The 26,678-nt window shown below is 45.7% G+C and overlaps 1 protein-coding gene and 1 pseudogene across 1 annotated transcript; one reads left to right on the top strand and one right to left on the bottom strand.

Annotated features, from left to right (window-relative positions):
- Positions 1-560: 560 nt before the first annotated feature.
- Positions 561-1,415, bottom strand: LOC129489847 (small ribosomal subunit protein eS19-like). Its single transcript, XM_055293021.2, has one exon. The coding sequence runs from the start codon at positions 1,054-1,056 to the stop codon at positions 619-621; it is 438 nt and encodes a 145-aa protein (XP_055148996.1). The 5' UTR covers positions 1,057-1,415; the 3' UTR covers positions 561-618.
- A 194-nt stretch (positions 1,416-1,609) lies between these two features.
- The window catches only part of LOC129489845 (zinc finger protein 510-like), a 28,555-nt pseudogene continuing 3,486 nt past the window's right edge, over positions 1,610-26,678 (top strand).

Genomic DNA, 26,678 nt, shown 5'->3' on the forward strand with positions numbered 1-26,678 from the left:
GATCTAGAAAAGCTACAGAGTCTCACTCGGTCGCCAGACTGGAGTGCAGTGGCGCGATCTCGGCTCACTGCAACCTTCGCCTCCCAGGTTCAAGTGATTCTATCTGCCTCAGCCTCCCAAGTAGCTGGGATTACAGGCACACACCACCACGCCCAGCTAATTTTTGTATTTTTAGTAGAGACGGGGTTTCACCATGTCAGCCAGGATGGTCTCTATCTCTTGACCTCGCGATCCGCCCACCTCGGCCTCCCAAAGTGCTGGGATTACAGGTGTGAGCCACCGCGCCCGGCTACAAATTCTTTGTTCTTTTTCTTCCTTGGAAAGCATCGCTGGACATTTATCCCGTCCTAGTAGTCGAGTGAAACTTCTCTTAGCATTTCAGCGCAGTGACCATGAGACACCCTTTCCTTTCCTGCTCCTTATGGGAAACTCGGTTCTAACCCAGAGGACTGGGGCTCCAGGACCCAGTCACGCAGCCCTGGACTTGACCTTAAAAGGGAGTAAAGACAAACGTGAAGTTCAGTCCGGTGTTCAGGGCTGCCAAAGCTCATAGCCTGGAGTTTCCTTTTTTTTTTTTTTTTAAGAATGAGGCAATTTATTAACCCAGCATGGTTTGTTCTAATGCTTCTTGTTGGCAGCTGCCACCTGTCCGGTGATTCTGTCCAGATCTCTCTGTCTCTGAGGTGTCAGTTTGCGGCCCCCATCTTGGTCCTTTTCCACCATTTTCAGCCCCTCCAGGGCTTGGAGGACCCGGCGGGCCACACTCTTGGAGCCTCGGCTGAAGTGGCTGGGCATGACGCCGTTTCTCTGACGTCCCCCATAGATCTTGGTCATGGAGCCAACCCCAGCGCCACCCCGGAGGTACAGGTGCCGCGCTGTGGAAGCAGCTCGCGTGTAGAACCAGTTCTTACCGTAGGGAGCAAGCTCTTTGTGCTTGGCCAGCTTGACGGTGTCCACCCATTCGGGGACTTTCAGCTTCCTGGACTTTTTGAAGAAGGCTGCCAGAGCTCTGACGAACTCCTGCTGGTTCACGTCTTTTACAGTAACTCCAGGCATCGTGCGGCCTCCGCGCTGCCAGCCAGGGGAAAAAAAGCTGGAGTTTCTTTTTTTTTTTTTTGATTCGGAGTCTGTCTCTGTCTACCAGGCTGGAGTGCAGTGGCGCGATCTCGGCTCGCTGCAAGCAAGCTCCGCCTCCCGGGTTCACACCATTCTCCTGCCTCAGGCTTTCCGAGTAGCTGGGACTACAGGCGCCCGCCACCACGCCCGGCTAATTTTTTTGTACTTTTAGTAGAGACGGGGTTTCACCGTGGTCTCGATCTCCTGACCTCGTGATCCGCCCGCCTCGGCCTCCCGAAGTGCTGGGATTACAAGCGTGAGCCACCGCGCCCGGCCAAAAGCTGGAGTTTCTTAACCTCTAGTCGGGGTAGAGACATTTAAAACGGCCCCTAAACTTGGGGGGCGCATAGGCTCATGGGAAATAGAGTCCACTACTTGTCCAGGGACAAGCAGTGGGCCCTGAGAGGCGGACTTCCGGTGCACTTCTGCGCGTGTGCACCTCTCCCTGCGTGCGTGTTCGCGCATGCGCCCCGCCGCCTCACTGCCCCCCGCTTCCTGTGCGTCCTCAGGTCGCCGCTTGCTCTAGTTCCCAGGCTTTGGCCTCCAGTGGACGAGCATGGCGGAGCCTGCGGGGCTGGACGCTGACCGCCCGGGCCAGCACCTAGGCGGGCGCGGAGCTGTGCAGGCCAGGGTTCGCGCGGGCCGGGTGGAGGCTCGAGCGGGGACCCCGGAGCGTGAGCCCCGGAGTCGGCGGCGCTGCGGCCAGAGGGGCCGGGCGGGAGTTGGCTGAGGTGGCGGCGGCGGCGGCGAAGGGGCGGCGGGACCCGGGCCTGGCCCGTATGTGTCCTTGGCGTCCTGGACCAGGTAGTCGCTGTATCATGAGCCCCAGGGAGGCGGATCTGGGCCCCCAGAAGGACACCCGCCTGGATTTGCCCCGTAGGCCCGGCCCGGGTCCCTCGGGAGCAGAACAGCCTTGGTGAGGTGGACAGGAGGGGACCTCGTGAGCAGACGCGCGCCAGCGACAGCAACCCCGCCCCGGCCTCTCGGGAGCCGTGGGGTAGAGGCTGCGGAGCCCCAGGAGGGTAGGTCTTGGATTTTCGGGCCCAGAGCGAGAAGGGCCTGGGTGAAGTCACCGTGTGCTGGGGACCTTAGAGTGTGGGGCAAGGGGAGGGTCCCGATCGTTTGCAGGAGAGGCGTGTGTTGGGTTTGAGGGCAGGATCCGGCTGCACCGAACAGCCGCTGCATGGGAAGATCTGGGAGGACGAGGCTTACGGGGGCATGGAGGGTGTCACCAGCCTCAGCTGCGGACGTCGTCTCCACTCCCCCCTAACCCTAACAGCCCTTCCTCCTCCTCTCCGTGCTCCTGATTTCGACCGCCTCAAAACGTCCGTCAGCACCTCTGTTCTCTCATTTAAGCGTCTGCTGATTCCTCCCTTAGAGCTGCCCTGGAGAATAGTAGTAATGCAGGAACAGTCTGCAGGGATTCTCTCCTGCTGCCTCAGTTGTTAGGGGAAGAGACTGGGCCTTAGCAGGTGGGTGACTTGAGCAGGTCACCGATTTTGTGGGTAGAATTACTCATAGTAGAACTCAGGGGTCTTATCTCCCAGGCCCGTGTTCTTTCTCCCGTATCCTAGTTTTCTTAATAGAAAATTATTAGGGGCAGCAGTAACCAAGTTCAGTTAGATAATTTGGAAAGAAAGCCATATTTTATACACATTCATTTCATTTCTGAGAGCTCACATTCCTATGGCGTCTTTGGTTTTTAAGCGGTTTAAAGAAACAATAAGAAAATGCGGGCCGGATGCAGTGGTTCACACCTGTAATCCCAGCACTTTGCGGGCCTAGAGCAAGAGTATCCCTTGAGACCAGGAGTTAGAGACCAGCCTAGGCAACATAGGGAGACCCTGACTCTACAAAAAATACAAAAGTAGCCAGGCATGCTGGGATGCACCTGTGGTCCCAATTACTCAGGAAGCTGAGGTGGAGGATCCATGGAGCCCAGGAAGTCGAGGCCGCAGTGAGCCGTGAATACACCACTGCACTCCAGCCTGGGTGGCAGATTGAGACCCTGTCTCAGCACACCAACCTCAAAAAACATGAGCCGTATAATGGGAATTTTTTTTCTTTTTGCATGTTGTATTTGATGGCAGACCATGTTACCCATGAGAGTCTAACTCATCTGATTACTACCTGATTATCTTAGAGTTACAAAGTTACAAGTGCGTGCTTCCCCTATCACTTTTTTTTTTTTTTTTTTTTTTGAGACAGTGTCTCTCACCCAGTCTGGAATGCAGCAGCGTGGTCTCGGCTCACTGCAACCTCCACCTCCCAGGTTCAAATGATTCTTGTGCCGCAGCCTCCTGAGTAGCTGGGACTACAGGCATGTGACACTACACCTGGCTAATTTTTTTTGTTATTTTTAAGTAGAGACGGGGTTTCGCCATATTGGCCCGAGGCAGGTGGATCACTTGAGGCCAGAATTCGAGACCAGCCTGGCCAATGTGGCGAAACCCTGTATCACTCTTTTAGACCCTTCTGAGTGTTTGCAGGTTGAGTGTTCACAGGATGTTAATCTATTGAGCTTTCTTTTGTGGTTCTTATGCAGGAGATTCCTGCCTTTGCAGGCCGGAGCACTCATGACTTAAATGACCTGCTTCTCCCCTCTAGGTCTACCAGCCACAGTCTCTGCACGTTTCCAAGAGCAGCAGAAAAATGAACACATCGCAGGTGAGTTTTCCTACTTGTGTATATGTTCCTCCACTTTATTTTATGATGCATTTTAAGAGGTTTATAAGGATTCATACTTTTTTTTTCTTTTTTTTTTTTTTTTTGAGATGGAGTCTTGCTCTATTGCCCAGGCTGCAGTGCAGTGGCATGATCTTGCTTCACTGCAACCTCCACCTCCTGGGTTCAAGCGATTCTCCTGTCTCAGCCTCCCGAGTAGCTGGGATTACAGGCATGCGCCACCATGCCCAGCTAATTTTTTTGCATTTTTAGAAGAGACAGGGTTTCACCATGTTGGCCAGGCTGGTCTCAAACTCCTGACCTCAGGTGATCCTCCCGCCTCAGCCTCCCAAAGTTCTGGGATTACAGGCATGAGCCACCGTGCCCAGCCAGGATTCATACTTTAAAATGGGAATGTGGAAATAGACATTATCCTGTAAAATATGGTTAGTGTGGCAGATCAGCACAAAAAATGATTTGTGAAACTTGTATGTGTGGGTAGTATATTTTAAGGCTGTTGAAATTGAGCCGCACCTAGGACTGATACTCTTGGCAGTCATCACAAAAGGAAAATGCCATCTTGTATTAGTCCATTTTCACACTGCTATAGAGAAATAACCAAGACTAGGTAATTTATAAAGAAAAAGAGGTTTAAGTGGCTCATGCCTGCAGGCTCTATAATGGGAAGCATGGCTGGGGAGGCCTCAGGAAACTTACAGTCATGGTGGAAGGCGGAGGAAAAGCGGGTACATCTTCATCACCAGAGCAGGAGGAAGAGGGAGGGGGAGGCGCTACACACTTTTAAACAACCACATCTTGTGATAACTCACTCAGTATCAGCACCAAAGGGGAAACTGCCCCCATGATCCAATCACCTCCCACCAGGCCCCACCTCCAACATTGGGGATTACAATTGAATACGAGATTTGGGCGGCCACACAAACCGAAACCATATCACCATCCATGACGTCGTTTGCATTGATTATAAGGAGAAACCAATTTTGTTACTTGGTGGATTAAAGTAACAATCTTAAAAAATCTTAAAAATGGATTTAAAAGATTTTCTAGGACTTGGAAAAATTTCTTCATTCAAGTTGATATAATTGTGGATAGCTTTCCTAATAACAACCATTAAATTACTGTAACGTATGGCTTATTCTTGGTGCTTATGTAAGCAGAGGGCCTGCTGCCCAAGGAGAACTTGGTGCATATAATTTTTCCGGGGACGGAAATATCGTGATCCAAGTAGACAGAATTCTATTTTTACTGTTGAGTCCTAGATCATGGGGGGAATGAATGACGTGATCATCCTTCAGATATTTGTTCGTCTTTTTGTTTGGGTTGCACAGCAAACAATACAAACAGTTACTCTCGTGAAGATTTCCTCATTTGTGTTTCTCATTTCAGTTCTCAGTGTTTTAGTTTTGTCCTTTTCACTTTGCTGAGTCAGTCAGTAAAGATTACCAGTGATTTAATTGCAGTCAAATCCAGCGGGCATTTCCTAGCCCCTTCCTCACAGGAATCTTTGTCTGCCTTTGACATCTGTTACTTCCAAACTGATATTTTCTCCATGGAGTCTCTCTTTTCTTGGCTTTTAAAAAGAGTCATCTGTAAGTATTTCTGTTTGTCTTTAAATGGTGAAGTCTGTTTTTTCTTTTTCTTTTCTTCTTTTTTTGAGATAGGGTCTTGCTCTGTCATCCAGGTTGGAGTGTAGACATGATCACAACTCACTGCAGCCTCAATCTCCTGGGCTCACATGATCCTCCTGCCTCAGCCTCCTGCGTAGCTGGGACTACAGGTGCACGCTGCCATACCTGGCTAATTTTTTTTGTGTTGTAGTAGAGACTGGCTTTCACCATGTCATGCAGGCTGGTCTCGAACTCCTGAGCTCAGACAATCTGCGTGCCTCGGCCTCCCAAAGTGCTAGGATTACAGGTGTGAGCCACTGCTCCCGGCCTAGAGATGTATTCTCACTGTATTGCTCAGGCTGGTCTCAAACTCCCAGCCTCAAGGAATCCTTTCACTTTGGCCTCCCAAAGTGCTAGGATTACAGATGTAAGCCACCACACCTGGCCAATAAGGAATCTTTTTTAAAAGGGGCTAGGAATAACATATAATACTGTCTTAATACATGTGGCAGTTGGGTTAAATCTTTTAGTAGTTCCCATAGTATGTCTCTTGCGTGCTCATTGTTTTGAAGAAACTGGGTTGGTTATCCTCAGTTTGGATTGTGTTACCCTTGTTTCACCTTTAGCACATTTTTAAAAAATGTCTTGTATGCCTTGTAAAATTGGTGGTTTGATCTGGAAGTCTAATCAGGTTTATGTTCAATTCTTTTCACACAACTATACCGTACGTGGCATTTGTCTACTTCTGGAGGCACCTGTTACCTTCTTTGTTTTTGTGAAGTTAAGAACTATTGACTGTTGATTATTGCTGTGATTTACTAGTTCATTAGGGGAGGCAAAATGGTATTCTGCTAATTTTATCATTTCTTCTTTATTTACTAGCCAAAATACCTTTCTTTTCTTTTGTTTTTTTTGGAGACAGAGTCTCACTCTGTCGCCCAGGCTGGCACATTTATGGCTCACTGCAGCCTCAAATTCCTGTGCTCAAATGATCCTCCCACTTCAGCCTCCCAAGTAGCTGGGAGTGTAGTCATGTGCCACATTGTCCAGCTAATTTTTTAATTTCTAGTTGAGACAGGTTTCGCTGTGTTGCCCAGGCTGGTCTTGAACTGGGCTCAAGTGATCCTCTTCTTTGACCTCCCAGTGTTGGGATTATAGGCTTGAGCCACCACGGCTGGCCTAGAATACTTTCCTAAAGATAAATTTCTATTCTCTATTTGGTTATGTAATTCATGCAGGAAAGACAGTTTCTAAAATATTGAGTGGGCTTTTAAGCAGGAAGGTTTTTTTGTTTTGTTACCATTATGAGCTCACAGATTTAGACTGTGAATTTTTGTCTGGAGCACTACATGGAACCTCTTAAACACATAATAAATATTTCCGTACATAGAAGTTATGATTCTTTTTGAAAATTAAGTGGTTCCGTCTTTGGCCAGATGGAATCCCTTTGAGTTGGTTTCTGAGCCCTTTTGAAATATATTTGATATATTTGATAGCTAATATATACATAGAATATATATTTGATAGCATTATTTTCTATTCAGCATTTTATTTTGAAATCATTTCAAATTTTCAGAAAAATTGCAAGGATTTTACAAAGAAATCCCAGATACTTCCTTTTGTTCAGATACTTCATTCTTAACATTTTCCCACATTAATCATTTATATGCATATATACATATGTGTGTATATATATTTATATTTTTTTTTTCTGAACTATTTGAGAGTGGGTATGTCATGCCTCTTTACCCTATAAAGTTTTAGATTATATCTCATAAAATCAAGAACATTCTGTTAAATATCCATAGCACAGTAATTGAATTCAGGAAATTTATCATTTATTTAATACTTTTATCTATAGTTAATTTTCCAGTTTTGCCAATTTCCCAATAATTTCCCTTATAGCAATTTTTAATTTTTGGTAGAAGATTCAGTCTAGGACTGTTAATTGCCTTTAGTTTTCAATCGTTTTAAGTCTGTTTAATATGGATTTGTTCCTTAGTGCAATTATAATATTTGAAGAATACAGGCCAGTGATTTTATAGAAGTCTTTAAATTTAGGTTTCCCTGATCTTTCTTCATGATTAGATTTAGACTGTGAATTTTTGTCTGGAGCACTACATGGAACCTCTTAAATTTATGGCTCAGAATAGGATCTGTCTTGGGAAACTTCTGCGCATGCTTGAGAAGATGGCTTGTTCTGCTCTGGTTGGGTGGAGTGTTTGACAAATGTTAATGAGATCAGGTTGGTTGGTTGTGTTGTTCAGGTGTACTATATCCTTGTTGATTGTGTGCCTACTTGTATCAATTGTGGGGGAGAGGGGATTGAAATCTGCTGCAATTGTGGTTCTGTTTCTCTTTGCAGTTTTACCACTTTTTGCTTTATGTGTTATATTAGATACATAAATGTTCAAGGTTATTATGTCCTGTTGATTAATTAATCACTTTGTAAAATGGCCTTCCTTATCCCTGCTAATATTCCAGGCTATGAAATGTACTTTGTTATTTTTGTAGCATTCTTTTGAGTAATGCATGCATGGTATATCTTATTCCATCCTTTTACTTTTAACCTATTTGCATCTTTATATCTAAAGTATTCTTTCTTGTAGGCAGCAAGATTTGGATCTTGCTTGTTTTCATCAGTCTATTTCTGTCTCCTAATTGGGGATGTATAGACCGTTTACATGTAATGTGATTATTGATAAAACTAGTTAGATTATAGTCCGTTGTCTGCTTTCTTTTAGTCTCATCTTCTTTGTTTCTTTTTAAAACGTCTTTGTCTTCCTTTTGATTAGTTGAGAATTTTTTATGATTCTACTTTATATCTTTTGTTGGGTTTTTAGCTATCACACTGTTCTGTTATTTTAGTGAGTTAGAATTTATAGTATGCAACTTTAATTATCACAGTTTATTCTTAAGTAAGATCCATTTTTCTTAGAGTAAGAGAAGCTTACAATAGGATACTTCCATTTCTCTCCTCTTGGTCTTTACACTGTTGTTCATTTTATTTTTACAGATACACACTATCTATTACATTGTTGTTAATTAAACAGTTATCTTTTATTTTTTTTTATTTATTTATTTTGAGATGGAGTCTCACTCTGTCCCCCAGGCTGGAGTGCAGGAGTGCGATCTCGGTTCACTGCAACCTCTGCCTCCCGGGTTCAAGTGATTCTCCTGCCTCAGCCTCCCGGGTAGCTGGGCTTACACACACCCACCACCACACCTGGCTAATTTGTGTATTTTTAGTAGAGACGAGGTTTCGACATGGCCAGGCTAGTCTCGAACTCCTGACCTCAGGTCACCTGTCTGCCTCAGCCTCCCAAAGTGCTGGGATTACAGGTGTGAGCCACCACACCTGGCCCAGTTATCTTTTAAAGAGATTTAAGTAATGAGAGAAAATACACAGTTACCATTTCTGGTACTCTTCATTCCTTTATGTAAATCTAAATTTTTATTTTCTGTCATTTTACTTCTGCTTGAAGGACTTTCTTTAACATTTCTTCTAGTTGATGATGAATTATTATATGTCTGCAAATGTCTTCATTCTGTCCTTGCTTTTAAAGGTGTTTTTGCTAGATTTTTCTCCACAGTGCTTTAAATATGTTTCTCTGTTGACTTCCTGTTTACATTTTTTTTCTAAGAGAAATCTGATCTCATACTCATCTTTGTTCCCCTATATATAACATGTCTTTTTTTCTTTCCTCCCTTATTATTTTAAACTTTTTATCACTAGTTTTGGACAATTTGATTGCAATATGTCATGGTATCATTTTTTTCATGTTGCTGTTTTGGGGATCATTGAACTTCTTGGATCTTGGGTTTATGGTGTCATCACTTGGGGAACATTTTTATCATTATTTCTTCAAATACTCACCACCTCCCCTCCATTGATTCTTGTTGCCTGTATATTAGGCCACTTGAAATTTTCCCACAACACACTGTTGCTCTTTGTTTGCTTTTAATTCTTTTTTCTCTGTTTCATTTTATGTAACTTCTGTTGCTGTCCTTATATTCACTAATCTCTTTTTTCCACGATGCTGTTCATCTTGTCCAGTATAATTTTCATCTCAGATATTGTAGTTTCTATCTGTAGAAGGTTAGCGTGGGTCTTTTTTACATCTTGCCTGTCTCAATTTTTTTGAACATTTGGAATAGAATGGTGAACTCTCTCAGTGCTCTGTGCGGGTTGTAAACTCTGTGTCAATTCTGGGCCAGTTTTGATGGACTGATTGTTCTCCTTATGAGTTGTAATTTCCTGCCCATTTTCCCGTCTTGCAGCTCTTTCTCCTCACATCTGCCTCTGTTTGTCTTCCCTGCCCGTGGCCTGGAATCACTCAAGGCAGAAGTTGATTGGTTCACCTTGTTTATTTCCCATCACTCATAGATAACTCTACTGCCTGATAATCAGTGCCTTGAAAACCATTGCTTCAGCCCGGGCGTGCTGTCTCATACCTGTAATCACAGCACTTTGAGAGGCCAAGGTGGGTGGATCACAAGGTCAGGAGTTCAAGACCAGCCTGGCCAACATGGTGAAACGCCGTCTCTACTAAAAATACAAAAATTGGCCGGGCATGCTGGTGCATGCCTGTAATCCCAGCTACTTGGGAGGCTGAGGCAGGAGAATCGCTGGAACTCGGGAGACAGAGGTTGCAGTGAGCCAAGATTGTGCCATTGCACTCCAGCCTGGAAGACAAGAGCGAGACTTCATCTCAAAAAAAACAAAACAAAAACAAACAAACCATTGCTTCATATATGTTCTCTGTTTTATTTTTCTTTCTGTTTTTGATTTTGTTGTTGTTCTTTGGTGTGTGCTGTTTCAGGTTGGAGGGTATATGCAGTACCTGTTAGTTTATCACAACTGAGGGCAGAAGTCCTCATGTCTATTTTTTCTAAAATATGTATTTTTTTCTTTGTAGAGACAGGGTCTTGCTGTGTTGCCAAGGCTGGTCTCAAGCTCCTGACCTCAACCAATCCTTCTGCCTCAGCTTTTCAGAGTGCTGGGATTACAGGCATGAGCCACCGCACCTGGCCTGGATCCAGTTTTATTCATGTCCAAATGGTTTTTTTCCCTGAGCTGTTTTTGATTTTCTTCCACCTCATATGAACTGTAGTGTCGGCTTATCTAGTTCCAGGAAAAAGCTTTTTGGTATTTTTATTGGGATTGCATATTTATAAAGTAATTTAGGGTAACTGATATCTTTGTATTATTAAGTTGACCTTAATAATACAACTACTTTTTTTTTTTTTTTTTTTTTTTTTTTTTAGTAGAGATGGGATTTCACCATGTTGACCAGGTTGATCTTGAACTCCTGACCTCAGGTGATCTGCCTGCCTCAGCCTCCCAAAGTGTTGGGATTACAGGCGTGAGCCACCATGCTCGAGCACTTTTTTTGTGTGTGTGTGTCGGAGTCTCTCTCGTTGCCCAGGGTGGAGTGCAGTGGCACAATCTCGGCTCACTGCAAGCTCCGCCTCCTGGGTTCACGTCATTCTCCTGCCTCAGCCTCCCAAGTAGCTGGGACTACAGGCGCCCGCCACCACGCCTGGCTAATTTTTTGTATTTTTAGTAGAGACGGGGTTTCACCGTGTTAGCCAGGATGGTCTCGATCTCCTGACCTCGTGATCCGCCCGCCTTGGCCTCCCAAAGTGCTGGGATTACAGGCGTGAGACACCGTGCCTGGCCAAGATTGAGATGTTTGAGATAAAACTCAGCAATGCAGATAGCCAGAGGCCACTGGCTATGAGAATACAAGAGCCAAAAGAACAAGGACCTGAAACTAGGTGAGAGCCCCAGAGCAGTGAGTTAGGAAGAAGACCAGGAACTGAGTGGTGGGTGCTCCAACATGAAGAGGTCCAGGAGAAGGGGAGGGCCTGGCAGCAAAGAAGACTAAAAGAAGTGACAAGGAGTAAAATGCTTATGTTTGTTTACATGTTTGTCTCCTTATTAGGTTGTCCGCTTTCTGAGAGCAGGCATGGTGTTTCACTCATCTCATATCCCCAAAACTCAGTTCAGTTGCAAAACAGGAGCTCAGTTGTGTTTTGGGTTTTTATTTTTGTGGGGTAATATATATTTTATATATATATATATCCCCAAAGGATATATGTTTCCTATATGATTTCCAATGTGATTTCCCTTCCATAATCTGTAACATAAAATAAGGTATACAATGTTCATGGTTAACTTTACGAGTGAGCTTTGTAAAATGTTATCCCCCTATCCCTTTTCCATATCTCCCAATTCTGATCATGTTGCCATTACAGGGGCCAGTGTCATTCAAAGATGTGGCTGTGGATTTCACCCAGGAGGAGTGGCAGCAACTGGACCCTGATGAGAAGATAACATACGGGGATGTGATGTTGGAGAACTACAGCCATCTAGTTTCTGTGGGTGAGGATAGCTTGCTTTCTGAATGCTGTCAGTTGAATGGGGTTTTATCCTTGAGTTTGAAGAAATAAGCGATGACACCATTTAATTCCTTGTGGGCACTAGCTGGAGTGTTTATATTATTCTTCATTGAAAGGTTCTAACTTTGATAAGGTAAAAAATGGAGCACTTCTGTTATGCAGCTTATGAGGTGGCAACATCTTGTACTTCGGAGATTCTGAAGCCAAGCAGCTTGCCCAAGTCCTTCTTCTTTTCCCATTAACAGGATATGATATCACCAAGCCAAACGTCATCATTAAGTTGGAGCAGGGAGAGGAGCCGTGGATAACGGGAGGTGAATTTCCATGTCAGCATAGTCCAGGTAAGTTAGTAGAGTATCACATGTTAAAAAATGCTCATCCCAGACCTTTGGGAGTGACTAAAGGGTTGTTTCTATGTACTCGGTACCCTCAGTAACACCTCCCAACCCCCAAATATCACTTTCCTTCCTGCACACATACCACATGCTCATACATGAACTCTTTTGTTTATTTTACATTTGATTTACACTGGTAGGGATTTTTTCATTCTAACCTGTGCTGGTGACCCATTCACTTCCTCTTTCTCCAGCATTATCGGTAACTTATTTACTCCCTCGCCATTACACAATTGTGAGTTTTTTGTTTGTTTGTTTGTTTGTTTGTTTTGGAGACGGAGTCTTGTTCTGTCACCCAGGCTGGTGTGCACTGGTGTGATCTCAGCTCACTGCAACCACTATCTCCCAGGTTCAAGCGATTCTCCTTCCTCAGCCTCCCGAGTATCTGGGATTACAGGCACATGCCACCATGTCTGGCTAATTTTTGTATTTTTAGTAGAGACGGGGTTTCACCATGTTGGCCATGCTGGTCTTGAACTTCTGGCCTCAAGTGATCTGCCCACCTCAGCCTCCCAAAGTGCTCAGATTACAGTCCTGAGCCACTGCTCCCGGCCTTACAGAATTGTTTTGCTTTGGGGTATTCAGAAGTCTGACATAAAAATTAACTTGAGACTTTTATGTTCATTCTTTTTATCTTCCATTTTCTTTCCTTCCTTGCTTTAAAAATACCTTGGACTTATTTTCTGCCCTCGATTTTATTTATTTCTTTAGGCATTCAGATACCAAAACCTCGTCCTCCACCTATGCTTGTGAATTCAGTCACAGCTTGTGGTGTACGTTATTTCCCAAAGCCCATGCTCAGTTGATGTGATGATATAGCGCTCCCTCAGCTTTCCTCTCTTTCCCCAATGCTCATTTATGACCCATCTGTGTTCATTTCCCCTTCCCCATAACTGGAATCATGCTCTGTCCATAGTAGACATTCAGGAAGTGTGAATTTCATAAGTGAACATCGGTTCCTTTTCTTGCCTCTTCAGGAGTGTCCTCCTAGAACCTGTTTTCTACTTTTTTGGTTTTCTTTGTATCCCTTAAAAGAGTTTATCTAATCTCAACTTCTAAGACCTTTTTTCCGTGTATTTTTGCAGCTTGCCTCCAAATTGATATGTCTGACACTTTTAACTTAGTTGAATATTTTACTTGACAACATAGCAGTACTAGTGAGATAGTTCACTTCCTTCTTTCTCAGAATGTCTGATGATAAACTGTGCACATTCCAAAATCCTCACCTCCCAGTATTTGATTGTGCTAGTCTTCTCTCCATGGTTTGTGTCTTTGTCTTTTGTGAAATGCCTTGCAGATCGTCAGCACATTCTGTTTCTTTTGACATTAGTGTTCAGTATTCTCCCATACCTGGATTACAGTGCATCCATCTTCCATTCAAATGATCGTTGTCCTTTTCCTTCATCTGCATTTTACTCGCCCAGATAATATATATTTTCCCTCCCTTTCTTCTTCCCCTCCCTTCCCTCCCTGGCTCGCTCCCTCCCTTCCTTCCTTCCTTCCTTCCATTTTGAGATGGAGTCTCACTCTCGTCACCCAGGCTAGAGTGCAATGGCATGATCTCGGCTCACTGCAGCCTCCCCCTCTCGGGTTCAAGGGACTCTCCTGCCTCAGCCTCCCAAAGTAGCTGGGATTACAGGTGCACGCCACCATGCCTGGCTAATTTTTATATTTTTCGTAGAGACGGGGTTTCACCGTATTGGTCAGGCTGGTCTCTAACTCCTGACCTTGTGATCCGCCTGCCTCGTCCTCTCAAAGTGCTGGGATTACAGGCCTGAGCCACTGTGCCCAGCCTATTTATTTATTGAGACGGAGTCTCACTCTGTCACTGAGGCTGGAGTGCAGTGGCGCAATCTCGGCTCACGATAACCTCTGCCTCCCAGGTTCAAGCGATTCTTGTGCCTCAGCCGCCCGAGTAGCTGGGATTACAGGTGTGCACCATCACGCCCGGCCTATTTTTGTATTTTTAGTAGAGGCGGGGATTCAGTATGTTGGCCAGGAGTTCACTCTGTTGAGCTCCTGGCCTTGTGATCTGCCCGCCTCAGCTTCCCAAAGTGCGGGGATTACAGGAGTGAGCCACTGCACCCGGCCCCCTTCATTTAATTTTAAATTGTGGTTAAAAAAAAAAAACACCTAACACTGCGGGGTGCGGTGGCTAATGCCTGTAATCCCAGCACTTTGGGAGGCCGGGGCGGGTGGATCACGAGGCCAGGAGATCGAGACCATCCTGGCTAACACGGTGAAACCCCGTCTCTACTAAAAATACAAAAAAATTAGCCAAGCGTGGTGGCGGGCACCTGTAGTCCTAGCTACTTGGGAGGCTGAGGCAGGAGAATGGCATGAACCCAGGGGGCAGAGCTTGCAGTGAGCAGAGATTGCACCACTGCACTCCAGCCTGGGTGACAGAGTGAGACTCCGTCTCAAAAAAAAAAATGTAACATACAATTTACCATCTTAACCATTTTTAAGTGTACAGTAATGTTAACTGTATTTGCATTGTTGAGCAATAAACTTCAGCATTGTGCGTTGTGTGTCGGGTTTTGTCAAGCACGTGACAGCACGTGGTAGGTGTGGAGTGTGGCTCATCAGCAAGCACTCTGGCAAGTCGTGCTTTCGCCATCTTCATCCCTACTTCCTGTGCTTCCACTCCCTTGGGTCCCAGGATCCCACTCCTTCAGTGAAACTCAGTCTTCCGTCTCTGCTTGGTGCTCTTGTCCTGGTTTCTGCTCAACTCAGCGCCGTGTCTCTGTTCCCCAAAGTTCTGTTTCTGTTCTGCACTGCCCCCTCCCACTGCCCCTGTTTTGTCTTTTTTTTTTTTTTTTTTTTTTTTTTTTTTTTTTTTTTAAGACACAAGGTCTCGGCCGGGCGTGGTAGCTCACGCTTGTAATCCCAGCACTTCGGGAGGCTGAGGCGGGCAGATCACCTGAGGTCAGGAGTTCCAGACCAGCCTGGCCAACAGAGTGAGACCCGTCTCTACTAAAAATACAAAAATTAGCTGGGCGTGGTGGCATGTGCCTATAGTCCCAGATACGTGGAGGCAGAGGCAGGAGAATTGCTTGAAGCTGGGAGGCAGCAGTTGTGGTGAGCAGAGAACACGCCACTGCACTCCATCCTGGGCAACAGAGCGAGACTCCGTCATAAATGAATAAATAAATAAATAAATAAATACATACATACTCATACTCTTTCTAGAGAGAGAAAGAGATAGACAGAGGAGAGAGATAGAGGGACAGAGGAGAGAGAGAGAGAGAGATCTCCGTCTCTGTCGCCCAGGCTGGGAGTGTGGAGGTGCTATCGTGGCTCACTGCAGCCTCCAACTCCTGGACTCGAGATCCTCCACCCCACCTTCCAAGTAGCTGGGACTACAGGTGCACACAGCTGACCACGCCTGGCTCATTTTTAAAGTTTTTTTGTAAAAATGGGGTGTCCCTATGTTGCCCAGGCTGGAGTGCAGTGGTATGATCATAGCTCATGACAGCTTCGAACTCCTGGGCTCAAGCAACCCTCCCACCTCAGCTTCCACATAGCTGGGACTACAGGCCTGCCCACCACACCCAGCTAATTTTAAAAAATTTTCTGTAGTAGCGGAGTCTTGCTATGTTGCTCAGGCTGCTCTCCAACTCCAGACCTCAAGCCATCCTACCACCTCTACCTTGCAAAGTGTTGGGATTACAGGCATGAGCCACAGCACCCGGCCTGTCTGTTCTGGACACACTCGGAGCACTTCTTGCTCTTCCACACCATCTCAATGACCAGGGTTGTCCAGATGGCTCCTAAAGGCTCCTAACAGGGCACATCATGTGAGGACTGCATTTCATCTGTTTGTAGGACAGTTGTATGTACCTTTTTCATACCTCAGACCCTGTCTATATCTGAAGTGGTGGTATTTGCTTCCTCTCCCAGCCTTTCACCTCCTGTGCGTTCACTAAATTCACCAGTCACTAAGGCATGAAACTGACAGATTTTACTCTGAATGTCCTCTTCCTTCTGGGAGGTGCCAGGTCCTAGACAGCTGTCTCCATTTTTCTGTTCTTTGCATTCTCACTGCTCTCCCCCGGGCCCTCCTTCTGTACTTTAAGTATTAGCTTGCCTATTGCAGCAGTCTTCTCTTTGGTCCTCCTGATTGCCATCTCCTTCTGCCATCATTCAGTCTACCCATTCTCTTGAGACTAATCTTCCTAAAGCATGTATCTAAATATATTATTTAGGCCGGGCGCAGTGGCTCACACCTGTAATCCCAGCACTGGGAGGTGGAGGCAGGCGGATCACCTGAGGTCAGGAGTTCGAGACCACCCTGCCCAACCCGTCTCTATTAAATATAGAAAAATTAGCCAGGCATGGTGGCACACGCCTGTAATCCCAGCTACTCCAGAAGCTGAGGCAGGAGAATCACTTGAACCTAGGAGGCGGAGGCTGCAGTGAGCCGAGATCATGCCACTATACTCCAGCCTGGGTGATAGAGCATGACTCTGTCTCAAAATGAATAAATCAATCAATCTCTCATTTACCTGCTCAAAAACTTTCAGTGGCTCCAAACTGTGGTCGGTTTACATGCTTAGCTCATTAGAATGCCATCCAAGCTCTAGATCTGTGGCTTTCAAGCTGGGCTTTGAGACGCATCATGAGTTCAAAGGAGAGAGTAAGGGGAAGAAGCTGAACTGGGGATTTCTGGTTTTCTAGCCCATTGTCAATCTTTAGGTTTTATTCCTTTTTCAAATTGTGCTTCCATTTAAAAAATGAGTTCCAGTTTAAAAAATATATATATATATACTGGACTGGGCATGGTGGCTTATGCCTGTAATCCGAGCAATTTGGGAGGTCGAGGTGGGCAGATCACTTGAGCCCAGGAGTTTGAGGCCAGGCTGGGCAACATAGGGAGACCCCATTTCTACAAAAAAAATTAAAAATTAGCCGGAAGTGGTGGTATGTGCTTGTAGTCCCAGCTATTCAGGAGGCTGAGGTGGGAGGATTGCTCGAGCCCAGGAGGTCAAGGCTGCAGTGAACTGTGTGATAGTGCCACTGCACTCCAGCCTGGGTGACTGGGTGAGATCCTGTCTCAAAAAAAAATAAAAAAAGTTCAATTAGCTGGGCATGGTGGCACGCACCTGTAGTCCCAGCTACTTGGGAATGCTGAGGTAAAAGAGGATTGCTTGAGCTCAGAGTTCTCAGGTTGCAGTGAGCTATGATAGTGCCACTGCACTCCAGCCTGGGCAAGAGTGATACCCTGATTCTGCAAAAAAAAGAAAAGAAAGAAAAGTGCTTGAAAACCATTGCAGTAAATGATCCATTCTAAACTATAATCCCACAAAGTGTTCATTTCCTACTTCTATTAGAACATCTCACATTCATTAAAAAAATATGTACTGATATCAACTATTTGCCTGCCACTGTTAAGGACTGGGAATAAAGCAGTGAACTGAACACGTTACCCTCATAATTTTACACTTTATTGCAGGAAAAGATGGACACTAAAATATATGTGTCAAGGCCAGGAGTGGTGGCTCATACCTGTAACCCTAGCACTTTGGGAGGCTGAGGTCAGGAGTTCAAGACCAGCCTGGGTAACATAGCGAAACCCCGTCTCTACTAAAAATACAAAAATTAGCCGGAAATCGCTTGAACCTGGGAGGCTAAGGTTGCAGTGAGCCGAGATCGTGCCACTGCACTCCAGCCTGGGCAACAGAGCAAGACTCTGTCTCAAAAAATAATAATAAACAAAATAAATGTGTCAAATGGTGACAATTACTGTGAGGGGAAAAAAGTTCCTTGGGAGTGGGAAGTGATTACTTTTTATGAGGTGGTTGAGAAAGGCCTCACTGATAAGATACTTAGAGAGCTGAAGGAGGTGGAGAGAGAGCCACGCTTATCTCCAAAGGAACAGCATTCCAGAGAGGAATATGCATGGCATGTTTAGAACAGCAGGAAAAGCCAATGAGGCTGGAGCAAAGTTCAGCAAAGGCAAAGGTGGAGAGAGTTGAGATCCAAGAGGGAGAAAGGAGTCATGTCACGCCTTGATGGGGATCGTAAGGACTGTCTTTTACTCTGAATAAAATGGGAATCTTTGCAGTTTGAACAAAGGACTAATGAGATTCAACTTAGTGTTCTTAAAAAGATCTCTCTGGCCTCTCTGTTGAGAACAGTTCATAGGAGAACTCTGGTTAAAACAGGGTTCCTGGTTATAAGGCAGCACTCCGGGCAAGACAAGCCAGAGGTATGGATGAGAGAGGCAGAAGCAGATAGAAGTGGTCACATGCAGGATGTATTTTGAAAGTAGACCCGGCCAGGTGTAGTGGCTCAGGGCTGTAATCCCAGCATTTTGGGAGGCCAAGGCAGGAGGATCACTTGAGCCCAGGAGTTCAAGACTAGCCTGGGCAATGTAGCAAGACCCCGTCTCTAAAAAAATAAAAAATTAGCTGGGTTTGGTGGTTCATGCCTGTAGTCCCAGGGACTTGGGAGGCTGAGGTGAGAGAATCACTTTAGCCTGGGAAGTCATGGCTGCAGTGAGCTGTGATCATGCCACTGCACTCCAGCCTGGGCAACAGAGCGAGACCCTGTCTAGGAAAAAAAAAAAAAAGAAAGTAGACCCAAAAAATTTGCAGATGCTTTGCATGCAGTGGGTAAGAGAAAGAGAGGAGTCAAGGATGAGTCCAGGGTTTTTGTTACATGAACTTTAATGGAGTTGTATTTATTGAGTTGGCAAAGACTACAGGAGAAACCCATTTGGTGGGAGAGTGCGAAATTGGGAATTTGGTCTTGCACATGTTAAGTTTATTTTTTTCTTTAAAAAAAAATTTTAATGCTTTAAAAATAAATAGACAGATGGGGTCTCACTAAGTTGCCCAGGCTGGTCTCAAACTCCTGGGCTCAAGCTGTCCTCCTGTCTTGACCTCCCAAAGTGTTGGGATTATAGGCATGACCCACTGCACCTGGCTTTGCACATGTTAAGTTTGAGGTGTTTGTTAGATATCCAGATGGAAACATCAAGTACACAGTTGCATATGTGGGTTTCGAGTTTAGGGATGAGATTGAGATGAAGATAAAAATGCTGGAGTCAGCCAGGTGTGGTAGCTCACGCCTGTAATCCCAACACTTTGGGAGGCCGAGGTGGGTGGATCACCTGAGGTCAGGAGTTTGAGACCAGCGTGGCCAACATGGCGAAATCCTGTCTCTACTAAAAATACAAAAAATTAGCCAGGTGTGGTGGTGGGCGCCTGTAATCCCAGGTACTTGGGAGGCTGAGGCAGGAGAATCGCTTGAACCTGGGAGGTAGAGGTTGCCGTGAGCCGAGATTGCACCATTGCACTCCAGCCTGGGCAACAGAGTGAGACTGTCTCAAAAAAAAAAAAAGGCTGGAGTCTTCAATGTGGAAACAGAATTTGGATTTGGACTTAAGAAACGGGATGAGATACCTGGGAAGGCATTGTATAGTTTGTCTCTGACTGGCGAGGGGGAAAGGCTCTGTTTTATTTTGTGTGTTTCTGTGTTTCTTTTCTTTTGTTTTTTTTTTTTTTACAGAGAGTCTCTGTTGCCCATGTTGGGGTGCAGTTGTGCCATCTCAGCTCACTGAAACCTCTGCCTCCTCGGTTCAGGCAATTCTCCTGCGTCAGCCCCCGAGTAGCTGGGGATTATAGGCGCCCACCACCACACCTGGGTAAATTTTTTGTATTTTTAGTAGAGATGGGGTTTCATCATGTTGGTCAGGCTGGTCTCGAACTCCTGACCCCAGGTGATCTGCCGACCTTGGCCTCCCAAAGTGCTGGATTACAGCTGTGAGGCACCGTGCCCGGCCTATTTTGTGTGTTTCTGATACCCCCTAGCACAGTTCCTCACACATTGGGTAGGTGCTCAATGAGTGCTTATTATACTGAGCAGGGACTTTGTGATGCAAATGACTGTATCCCCAATACCTAGCACAGAGTGGTACCCGGCAAATATTTGATGAATAAATGTGTATTTGAATAAAGTGGAAAAATGGTAACTGCCGTGGGAAATGTCGGAGATGGGTATTCCAGATCATGATTTCTCTCAAGATCACTCACCTGGTCACCACCACAGGATTTATTCTACCTGCTTTATATTACTTTTTTTTTTTTTTTTTTTTTTTTTGAGACAGAATCTCGCTCTGTCGCCCAGGCTGGAGTGCAGTGGTGCGGTCTCGGTTCACTGCAAGCTCCGCCTCCAGGGTTCACGCCATTCTTCTGCCTCAGCCTCCCGAGTAGCTGGGACTATAGGCACGTGCCACCACACCGGCTAATTTTTTTGTATTTTTCGTAGAGACGGGGTTTCACTGTGTTAGCCAGGATGGTCTCGATCTCCTGACCTCGTGATCCACCCGCCTCGGCCTCCCAAAGTGCTGGGATTACAGGCGTGAGCCACTGTGCCTGGTGCTTTATATTAAATTTAAACACACTTGGCCGGGCGCGGTGGCTCACGCTTGTAATCCCAGCACTTTGGGAGGCCGAGGCGGGCGGATCACGAGGTCAGGAGATCGAGACCACGGTGAAACCCCGTCTCTACTAAAAATACAAAAAATTAGCCAGGCGCGGTGGCGGGTGCCTGTAGTCCCAGCTACTCGGAGAGGCTGAGGCAGGAGAATGGCGTGAACCCGGGAGGCGGAGCTTGCAGTGAGCCGAGATTGCGCCACTGCACTCTAGCCTGGGTGACAGAGTGAGACTCCGTCTCAAAAAAAAAAAAGAAAAAAAAAAAATTTTAAACATACTTGAGCACCAAATTTGTATGCTTTTCTCTACAGTCGTCATATGAGTGAAGGTGGTAATGTGGGATGCAGCATTTTCTAAACATGGCCAAACTGACCATCTGGTGAGCTTTTGGCATTTTCAGAATATTAGGCATCACTCCAAAACCTACTGAATCAGAATCTCAGGGGTTGTGCCCTGGAGAATTATTTTTTAAAAGCTTGCTAGGTGTTTCTGATTTAGCTCATTCTCTGATGGCATTTGGATAATCAGTCCCAAGGCCCCAGGCCCTGCTCTGTCATTGACTATCCTTTTGAGTGAGTCATTTGATCTCTGGGTCTTTTTAAAAAATAAAACATATGAAAACCTGTCAGCTGGGCACTTATAAAAAATGAGGGTGAGAGCTGGGTGCCTAGATATGTTTGTAATACTTAATCTCATTTTGATGCATGCGGGGTCTGTGCTGATAGCCTCCTTTTATTCCTGATGCTGGTCATTTGCATCCTCTTTGCTTTTTTTTTTTTTTTTTTTTTTTGTGATTAGTCTGGCTAGGGATTTCTTGTTTTTAATTCATCTTTTCAAAGAGCCAAAATTTGGTTTAATTGATTTTTTAAATGTTTCTATTTTAACTTCACTGATTTCTACTCTTTCATTAATTTTTTTTTTTATTTTTATTTTTTGAGATAGTCTTGGTCTGTCACCCAGGCTGGAGTGCAATGGCACAATCTTGGCTCACTGCAACCTCCGCCTCCTGGGTTCAAGTGATTCTCCTGCCTCAGCTCGGGAGTAGCTAGGATTACAGGCACATGCCACCACACCTGGCTAATTTTTGTATTTTTAGTAGAGATGGAGTTTTACTATGTTGGCCAGGCTGGTGTTGAACTCCTGGCCTTAAGTGATCTGCTCACCTCAGCCTCCCAAAGTATTGGAATTGTAGGCGTGAGCCACCACTCCCAGCCTGCTCTTTTTTTTTTTTTTTTTTTTTTTTGGTGAGATGGAGATTTACTCCTGTTGCCCAGGCTGGAGTGCAACGGCGCAATCTTGGCTCACCTCATCCTCCGCCTCCCAGATTCAAGCGATTCTCCTGCCTCAGCCTCCCAAGTAGCTGGGATTACAGGCGTGTGTCACCACGCCTGGCTAATTTTGTATTTTTAGTAGAGACGGGGTTTCACCGTGTTAGCCAGGATGGTCTCGAACTCCTGACCTCAGGTAATCCACCCACCTCGGCCTCCCAAAGTGCTAGGATTACAGGCGTGAGCCACTGTGCCCAGCCTCAGCCTGCTCTTATATTAATTCTATTTACTTCTTTCTGCTTGTTTTGTGGTTATTTTGCTCCTTTTTCTAGTTACTTAAAATGGAAGCTCAGATTCTTAAATTTTTTTTTTTTTTTATTGCTGCTTCTCTAAGCATTTAGGGCTATGAATTTACCTAAAGTTTACTTTGGCTGCATCTCACAGGATTTGGCGTTTTTTTTAAGAGATGGCATCTCCCTTTGTTGCCCAGGTCAGACTGCAGTGGTGCAATCATAGCTCATTGAAGCCTCAAACTCCTGGGCTCCAGGAATCCTCCCACCAGTCTGTCAAATACTTGGGACTACAGGTATGTACCACCATGCCCAGCTGACAGGTTTTCATATGTTTTATTTTTATTAATTGAGGTGAAAGTCAGACACCTTTTTTTTTTTTTTTTTTTTTTGAGACAGAATCTCACGCTGTTGCCTGTGCTGGAGTGCAGTGGTGTGATTATAGCTCTCTGCAGCCTTTAATTCCTGGGCTCAAGCAATCCTCCCACCTCATCCTGAGTAGCTAGGACTCAGGCTAATTTTTTTTTTTTTTTTTGAGACGGAGTCTTGCTCTGTGGCCCAGGCTGGAGTGCAGTGGCATGATCTTGGCTCACTGCAACCTCCACCTCCTGGGTTCAAGCGATTCTCCCGCCTCAGCCTCTGGAGTAGCTGGGATTACAGGTGCCCGCCACCGTGCCTGGCTAATTTTTGTCTTTTCAGTAGAGACAGGGTTTCACCATCTTGGCCAGGCTGGTCTCGAACTCCTGACCTCATGATCCACCCGCCTCAGCCTCCCAAAGTGCTGGGATTACAGGCGTGAGCCACTGTGCCCAGCCTGACTCAGGCTACTTTTTTATTTTTTTTTGTAGAGATGGGATCTCACTGTGTTGCCAGGCTGGTCTTAAACTCCTGGTCTCAAGCGATCCTCCTACCCCAGCCTCCCAAGGTGCTGGGATTACAGGGATGAGCCACCACACCCAGTCTACATACCATTTTAAAGTGTACAATTCAGGCTGGGCATGGTGGCTCATGCTTAACAATCCCAGCACTTTGGGAGGCCAAGGCAAGCAGATCACCTGAGGTCAGGAGTTCAAGACCAGTCTGGCCAACATGGTGAAACCCCAATCTCTACTAAAAATAAAAAAGTAGCCGGGCATGGTGGCGCATGCCTGTAATCCCAGCTACTCAGGAGGCTGAGGCAGGAGAATCGCTTGAACCCGGTAGGCAGAGGTTTCAATGAGCCGAGATCGCACCATTGCACCCCAGCTTAGGCAACAAGAGTGAAACTCTATCCAAAAAAAAAAAGAACTGTAGACAGGATAGTTTCATCTACCTGTCTTCATGTGTTCAATGACTGTCTTCCATCTGCCCAAATGAATTCAAAATAGTCTGGTGAATTTTTCATTTCCATTTTTATACTTTTCTTTTTTTTTTTTTTTTTTTTTTGAGATGGAGTTTCGTTCTTATCACCCAGGCTGGAGTGCAATGGTGTGATCTTGGCTCACTGCAGCCTCTGCCTCCTGGGTTCAAGCAATTCTCCTGTCTCAGCCTCTTGAGTAGCTGGGATTACAGGCGCCCGCCACCATGCCTGGCTAATTTTTGTGTACTTTTCAGCTTCAGATTTTGATTCCTTTCAATAATTTCTATTTTTTTCCTTTTTTTTTTCCTCTAAGCTTTAGTTTGTCTATAATACATTCTTTTTTTCAGACAGGGTCTTACTCTGTCACCCAGGCTGGAGTACAGTGGTGCAATCTTGGCTCACTGCAGCCTTGACTTCTCACGCTCAGGCAATTCTCCCACCTCAGCCTACCAAGTAGCTGGGACTACAGGCGCATGCCACCACAGTTGGCTAATTGTTTGTATTTTTTCTAGAGAGGGAGTTTCGCCATGTTACTGAGGCTGCTCTTGAAATCCTGGCCCCAGGTGATCTGCCCGCCTCAGCCTCCCAAAGTGCTGGAATTACAGGCATGAGCCACTGCCCCTCACCTGTCTATAATATTTTCTGTTTCTTTATTGATGTTCTGCATTTTGTTGAGATATTGTTCTCCTTGTATCCTTTAACTCTTTATTCATCGTTTCTTTTAGCTTTTTGAGCAGATTTCAGACAGCTGATTTAAAGTCTTTGTCTAGTACTTTCAATGTCTGTGCTTCCTTAAAGACAATTTGTTTCTTTTGTGAATGGGCTGTACTCTCTTATGTCACTGCATGGTTTGTAATTTTTTTTTGAAAATTGGAGTCAGGCACAGTGACTCACACCTATAATCCCTTTTCCCCAAAAAAAGAAAAAGTAAAATTAAAAAGAAAAAAAGAGTCCAGCCGGGCGCGGTGGCTCACGCTTGTAATCCCAGCACTTTGGGAGGCCGAGGCGGGCGGATCACGAGGTCAGGAGATCGAGACCACGGTGAAACCCCGTCTCTACTAAAAATACAAAAAATTAGCCGGGCGTGGTGGCGGGCGCCTGTAGTCCCAGCTACTCGGAGAGGCTGAGGCAGGAGAATGGCGTGAACCCGGGAGGCGGAGCTTGCAGTGAGCCGAGATTGTGCCACTGCACTCCAGCCTGGGCGACAGAGCGAGACTCCGTCTCAAAAAAAAAAAAAAAAAAAAAAAAAACACAGAAAAAGAAAAAAAGAGTCCAGGCGTGGTGCCTCACGCCTGTAATCCTAGCACTTTGGGAGGCCAACATGGGCAAATTGCCTGAGGTCAGGAGTTCAAGACCAGTCTGGCCAACATGGTGAAATCCTATCTCTACTAAAAATCCAAAAACAGCCAGACATGGTGACAGGCGCCTATAATCCCAGCTACTCAGGAGGTTGAGGCAGGAGAATTGCTTGAACCAGGGAGGTGGAGGTTGCAGTGAGCCGAGATCACACCACTGCACTCCAGTCTGGACGACAGAGCGAAGACTCCGTCTCAAAAAAGGAAATCAGACATTTTGAGTATTATAATGGGGTAACTGGAAATTATTTTATCTTCCCCACCACCCCTGGGTTTGCTTTTGCTGTGGGCTGTAGCTGTTCAGTGACTTTCTAAACCATTTTTATAAAGTGTGTCTTCTTTTACATGTGCGGTCTCTGAAAGTCTCTCTGCCGTTAGCTTGTGTTCAACTAGTGTTTTAACAGAGATTTCCTTGAATGCCAGGAGCCAAAAGAGACAAAAAAAAGAGAAAAGCCCAGCTCTTTTTGTCTTTGTGGATTGCCTCTGTGCCGGGGGACTGGAGCAGTCCCTCAGGGCTTAGCCAGCCTGTGTACAACTTTTTATTTATTTTTTTGAGATGGAGTCTTGCCCTGTCGCCTAGGCTGGAGTGCAATGGCACGATCTCGGCTCACTGCAACCTCTGCCTCCCAGGTTCAAGTGATTCTCTGCCTCAGCATCCCGAGTAGCAGGGATTACAGGCGTGTGCCACCACGCCTGGCTAATTTTCCGCCACACCCGGCTAACTTTTATATTTTTTAGTAGAGATGGGGTTTCACCATGTTGGCCAGGTTGGTCTCAAACTCCTGGCCTCAAGTGATCCGCCCGCCTCAGCCTCCCAAAGTGCTGGGATTACAGGCGTGAGCCACTGCACCCAGCCCAGTCTGTGTACAGCTTTGCCCTAGGCTTTACTCCCTGCCTGCAGGGAGGATGGAGAGGAGCCACAGATGAAAGCTCAGCATCCTTTCTCAGGTCTATTCTGAGAACGTGCTCTGCACTCAGCATGTGCATGGCTATTGAAATTCCATAGTACACATGGGCAGGTCTGAATTTCAGTACCCGAATTTCCCATAGAAACTCTCCACAGCTTCTTCTCCCATGCTGTCAGCACACCTATAGTTTGCTTCAACTGTAATCTTTTGCCTAGGCATCAGCGGGGTATGCATTTGATTTACAGTGTTTTCAAGGAATACCCTCTGTGTAGCCACTTTTCTGCCCTGCGTGAGTTCTGGGTTAGGTGAAACAAAGGCAGCTGCCCTGTATCAGTCCTTTTGGCAGCCCTCGGGCAGCTGAGAACAGGAAAACACAATGCTTTGAGAATAAGGTCTGCTCTGCTGCCTTCAATACCAGAAACCACACTGGGAATGTGGGCTGCCATCTTCAAGGCTCCCACTGAACCATGGAAGGTTGTGGGGCAAGGGCAAGTAAAAAAAACCCAGTTTTCCTACCATTTTGAAGTTGCTTTTTTCTTGATTCAGTGTTCATTTGGAGTATTAGTCAGTTTTCACACTGCTGGAAAGAACTGCCTGAGCCTGGGTAATTTATAAAGAAAGGAGGTTTAATTGACTCACAGTTCCACTTGGCTGGGGAGGCCTCAGGAGACTTACAATCATGGCAGAAAGCGAACAAGAAGCAAGTACCATCTTCACTGGGTGGCAGGAGAGAGTGCAGCGGAAACTGCCACTTAAAAACCATCAGATCTCGTGAGAACTCTCTCACTATCACGAGAACAGTATAGGGCGAACCACGCCTGTGATCCAGTCACCTCCCACCAGGTCCCTCCTTGACCCCTGGGAATTAC

Source organism: Symphalangus syndactylus, chromosome 9, assembly GCF_028878055.3.
Source record: "Symphalangus syndactylus isolate Jambi chromosome 9, NHGRI_mSymSyn1-v2.1_pri, whole genome shotgun sequence".
In the NCBI taxonomy this organism is placed as follows: domain Eukaryota; kingdom Metazoa; phylum Chordata; class Mammalia; order Primates; family Hylobatidae; genus Symphalangus; species Symphalangus syndactylus.